We start from the raw sequence: 5,559 nt of genomic DNA, 5'->3' as shown, positions 1-5,559 counted from the left end.
ACATAGATATATATGATATGTGGAACTCTATGCATATAGTTCTTCATAAGACTCTTTGAAAAAAATAGTTCTGCTGCTAAAAATACCCATGGAAACTTCTGGCCTGGGTTTTCCAAGGTCATCCTCAACTCTGCATCTCAAAGTTCACATAGCCTCACCAAAATAGCCCCTCTGGTTACTTTTTCCTCTGTGCATTTGAAAGGGAAATGTTCATCATGCCTTCAACTGCCCCAAGAGGCAAGAGATGAGCCACCTGGTCTTTTTAGGGTAATTGTTGCTCATTCCTTCTGTCATAAAGCGTCACCTGGCTTTTGGGGGGCACAAAATTAGGGATTATGCTGACCCTTCTCCACAGTCCCTTTTGATGACAGTGTCAAGTTCAGAGAGTCATATATGACTCTGCAAATGAGGCAGAGTCAGCCAGCCCATTCTCACCTTGCTTGGCCCAGTGTCTCATGCTGTAGGTACTGCTTGCCATGCTGCCTATTGGTCTGCCTATTCCCTGCCTGTGGACTCTAGGGTAGAAATGGATGCCAGGCATTCAGGCTGCCCCACAATACCGCACCTGTCTTCTGGAAAGTTTCCCATAAAGATGTTTATTGCCTGGCTTCTGGGTTCAGAGGGAGCGCCCAGCCTTTCTACCATTTTCGTGATCAATGATTTACCTTTTTATACCAGTTTTAAAGGGAGCTGTTGGGTAATTTTCACATAGGAGATAAATAGAAGGAAGAATGATGGCCTTTCAGAACTGAAATTTGTGCATGCACCGAATCTCATAAAATGCTCTTTGATTTTAAAAATCTCTTGAAGCGGTTCACGTTTTGTTTAATTATGTCAGTGGGTAAAAATAACTATTGTCATATGGTGTGTGGGCTTGGTTTTGGAAGGATAAAGAATCTATTGTTACCCATTGTGTTATTCAGTCACTTATTACCCAACCCTAAAAACCAAACGTGTATAATAGAAAACCTTGAGCTTTGTCACTTGCTAAAATCCAGGCTCTGTGAATTTACCCTCAAACTCTGCTCCCTTTGAGAATAGTGCAGAAGCCTCCTTAATTTGGTCAGTTTTAATGGGTGGACGGAACCTGTCCCCAGGGCCCATATCAGGCAGGGGTTTGTGACAGGCAGCCCCGGAAGTGCCTTTGGGTTCCGTGGTCTCAGCTGAAGTTTGTCCAGCATCCGAGCCAGCTTAGCGCTCCTGGGAGCGGTTAAAGTCAAGAGCTTCAGTCAGGCAGACCTGGGCCGGAAGCCTAGACTTCCTATAGCTGTAGGATTCTGGGTCAGGAATTTAACTTTTCCAAGGCTTATTAGTTTCTTCATCTGTAAAATAGGGATCAACACAGTTCCTGCCTCGCGGGTCCTTGTCATAAGGCCTAAAGGAGTTGATGAATATAACACCTGTAGTGCAGTGAGTGACTGGCCCATAGTTAAGGGCTCAATCAATATTATTACAAGTAGAATCCATTAGCATTAAGTACCCACACAGGATCACTCTCAAACCACCCGTGCCCCTCCCTCTCTGTCCCCCAAACTCACGGGGCGCTTGGCACCCCTTGCTTCTCCAGCTGGCTGGCTCCTGGCTCCATCTCTGCACTGCGTTGTCATTGTCTTTGGTACCGCTCTCACCCCTGGCTCTTGGTGTCAGAACCACCTTATGTGCCCTGGTATCTTTGGCATCCAGCCCAGGGCCTGGCGCAGTGCAGGACTGCAGGAAAAGGCACGAGTGGCTTGGACTGAAAGGGCCTCAGAGCCTGGAGAGCTCCTGGGGCTGGAGTGGTCGCAGAAGGTCATCAGGTGAGCTGACGGGTGGCCATTTCAGAGGTTCAGTGAGGCAGGAGGAAGGCTGTGAGGCTGGGAACATAGGAGCCTTGTTTTGTTAGAGCCCCAAGAGAACTCAGACGCGGGGTCTGTATTGCATATATCCTTCCGCCATTTTATACTTGATGAAATGGATGGCTTGGTGAGACCCAAGTCCCTGAGCTCTCAAGCATCAGGGGAAGTGGAACCTAACCCTCTTGGTTACCCTGTTGGGCCGTGCCTACCGAATTCACAGGCTCTGCAGTGATGTGACATGAGCTCTGTGCTGTGGCTCTTCCATGTGCCCCTGCAGACCCCTGCCCCCCACCTCCACCCTGCTCTGCCCACTGGGAGGAAGCTGCCCTCTGTGGTCTACACCAGCAGGTGCCCTTGACCTGCAGCTTCCCACTGGGCCAGTCCAGCAGCAGGAAGCCCCCAGTGGAGATGGGGGGAGGCAGCCCCTCACCCTGTTCCCTTGTCCTGTCCCACTGCTCCTGCCTCTGGGGTTCTTGACCAGCTCTTGCCTATTTCCCTTAGCCCCACCCACACCCTTGTAAAGAGACCCTGTTAAAACTCTCCTCAGTTACACTGGTAGAGTGTGTCATCTGTCCCTGCCAGGATCCTGATGAATACTAGCACGTTTTAGAAAGAGTAATCTAGCAGTTCTATTTTAATTTTCCACTGTGCATTGAAGGGAGAGACTAGAAGAGGGGCAACCAGGTTTGTGGACGAAGGAATAGGGCCTGCTATTCACAAAGGGCGTCGATTTAGCTTTTGGCCTTTTATATTCAAATGAGGAATTTTAGGTAGAGTTGCAGCAATACTTTGACAGGACTGAAACAAAAATATACTGTAGCAGATAGAACCCTCTTCTGGCACTTCTTAATTTAAAAAAAGTCTTTTTTTTTTTGAATTATCACATGCTAGTAATTAAAAAAAAAAATTTTTTTTTCCGGCCACGCCATGCAACTTGTGGGATCTTAGTTCCCTCACCAGGGATCGAACCCGGGCCCCCTGCAGTGGAAGCACGGAGTCCTAACCACTGGACCGCCTGGGAAGTCCCCTTACTTTTTTTTGGTGTGTGTATCAAGAACTTCAAGATATAAAAATGGAAATGGTCTGTCTTTATCAGCCCAAGAACGAGGCTGTTTTCTGTTAGTTAGGGCTGAGGGTTATGAGGTCTTGGTTTAGGGTGGCCGCATGACAGAAGTGGGAAGTCCAAGTGCATTGTACAGGGAAGCATCTTTAGGGCATGACCACTGAGTGTACCCACCAAGGGCGAAGGGAGGGAGGAGTCAGGTTATTCCAGAGTTTATGGACTGGGAAACACGTGTAACGGGGCAGTCACAGAGGTACTTGGGAAGAGACTATGTACAAGTCTGTTTTGGTGCACATCTAGGAGTAGTGTTCAGAGTGGACCACTGATGTAATGACTGTAGCTTTGGTCGAGCTGGGATGGCATTGAGGTCAGTGTTAGCAGTTTTCTCTTCTCTGGGCCTGGAGGAAGATTCTTGTGACTGGAACTGCAGTTTCAGGAATGGGAGTGGTTCCCAAAGAGGCCAGGGGAGAGCTTTGGCTCATCAGCATAACCAAAGGAGGTTGTGAAACAGAAACACATCCCTGGGGGAGGGGAGTGATAAACAAGGCTGGAAGTCTTGACCGGGAGGGTCTCTGCTCCTCAGAAAAGAAGACTGCCAGTGCAGTGTTGGGTGATCTTGGGCGTAGTTAATGCCTGGCTATCTGGTTGACCAATGGGTGGACCATTGTCTGCTGTGCCTGGGGTATCTAGGTAACGGGAAGTCCTTGGCAGAACTGAAGACAGTATTATATTCTTTTTTCGTATGTTGGCATGTCTTCCTCCTAAGACAGTGAGCTTAATCTCTCTTCTCAGCGTTTGTTCCTTTTGCCCAGTTATGGGGTCTGCAGAAGCCTTGGGCCACCTGTATGGGTGACTTTGCAGGGTGGTAGCGAGAAGATGGGTAAGCTATGAGTACTCCATCTGGGTCTGCATCCCAGGAGAGAAGGCTTTGGGGAATCTTGGCTAGAATGGTTGAGGTCAAGATAGAGGTCAAGACCTGAATTCTGTTTCTGGTGCTTCCTCGCTGGCTCTATGTCCTTGGGTAAGCCACTTACTGTCTCTGTGCCTCAGTGCCCACCTCTGTAACTGAGTTATTGTTCAACTATTTATACACGTGGAAAGTATGAGTTTCAGATTGCCCATTGGTTTTATCAGTAGGATCTGAGCTTTGGTGTTGTCGTCTGTAAAATGGAGATAAAAATACCTTGCAGAGTTGCTGTGAAGATTCAAAGGTGATGATGGTGGTAATAGCTTAAGTAGATCATTTAATTTCATATTCACTATAACAAAGCAAGTATGATTATCATCCTTGTTTATAGATGTAGACACCGAGGGACAGAGAGGTTAAGCTACCTGCCCAAAGTCACACAGCAAGTAAATGGTGGCACTGAATGGTTTCCCCCAGGTGGTCTAGTTCCAGAGCCCAAGATCCCATGAGTCTGTGCTCAGACAAGGTCTATAGAGAGCCCAGCTCAGTGCCTGGCACACAGTAGGTGCTTAGTAAACTGGAGTTCCTTCCTTTTTATCCTCAGAATGCATTCAGAAGTGGAGGTCCCCACAGTGCTTCTGGTAAGGCTGTTCTGCCCACCCCATGTTTTCTGATGTCCGGTTCGGGGTGGGGTTTCATTCCCCCTTCTTCGGCTGTGTCACATCCACCTTTCAAAACCTTTCTCCTCCCCACCCTCCCACCCCAACCTCTTCCTTCCAGAAGCTTCCTTTCCCTCCTCCCTCCCAATGGCTGAGCTTCATAATAAACAGTCACCTACTTAGTATCATTTTTTAAAAAAAATTGAAGTGGAATTCACATAACATAAAATTAACCATTTTAAAGTGTACAGTTCAGTAGCATTTAGTACATTCACAATGTTGTGTAACCACCACCTCTCTCTAGTTTCAGAACATTTTCATCACCCCAAAGAAAATCCAGTACCCCGTTAACAATCACTCTCCCTTCCCCCTCTTCCTAGCCCCTGGCAACCACTAGTCTGCCTTCTGTTTCTATAGATTTCCTTATTCTGGACATTTCATATAAATGGGATGACAGTACGTGTGCTTCTGTGTCTGCCTTCTTTCATTTAGCATAATGTTTTTGCGGTTCATCTACATTGCGGCATGTATCAGAGTTTCATTCCTTCTTATGGCTGAATAGTATTCCATTGTATGTGTATACCACATTCTGTTAATCTGCTGTTAGTTAGGTTGTTTCCAGCTTTTAGCCATTGCGAATAGTGCTGCAGTTGACCTCCACCATCTTTTATGCAATCACTGTCCCCTGTTGCAGTTTGGGCACAGGGGCTGTGGCTTCTGGTGTCCCCTGAGGCCTAGACAGGGTGAGCTCATTCATAACCTCTGATTGCTGGGTCTGTTGAAACCAAGAGGGAGGAGGCTGGGAGCTAGATGTGCCCCTAGCTCTTGGGCCTGGCTCTGCATACTTTATCTGGTTTAATTTCTGCCTAGAGGGAAGTAGAGAGTGGCAAGTGCTGGTTTTCCTCCACCCTGAAGTAATTCTCCCTCCTGTGCCTGGGACAAGTTCATAATAACCAGTTGGGAAATTTCTTAGCTCTGTGACCTAAGGTCTACTCTGACCTCAGTGTCCTCATCTGTAAAATGGGGATGATCGTACTTGTTTCACAGAGTTGTGAGGATTAAATGGGTTGGAACCTGCGGAATGCTTGCTTCTTT

At 47.4% G+C, this 5,559-nt stretch overlaps 1 protein-coding gene across 1 annotated transcript in view; it reads left to right on the top strand.

Annotated features, from left to right (window-relative positions):
- The first annotated feature begins 3,774 nt into the window (after positions 1–3,774).
- The window catches only part of PTPRJ (protein tyrosine phosphatase receptor type J), a 59,486-nt gene continuing 57,701 nt past the window's right edge, over positions 3,775–5,559 (top strand). The window contains exon 1 of the mRNA XM_007455824.1: positions 3,775–3,778. Within this exon, the coding sequence (XP_007455886.1) occupies positions 3,775–3,778 (4 nt within the window). The remainder of the gene's footprint in view (positions 3,779–5,559) is intronic.

The sequence above is a fragment of the Lipotes vexillifer genome, unplaced genomic scaffold (genome assembly GCF_000442215.2).
Source record: "Lipotes vexillifer unplaced genomic scaffold, Lipotes_vexillifer_v1.1 scaffold977, whole genome shotgun sequence".
Taxonomy (NCBI): Eukaryota; Metazoa; Chordata; class Mammalia; order Artiodactyla; family Lipotidae; genus Lipotes; species Lipotes vexillifer.
This window is presented reverse-complemented; position numbering and strand designations above follow the sequence as displayed.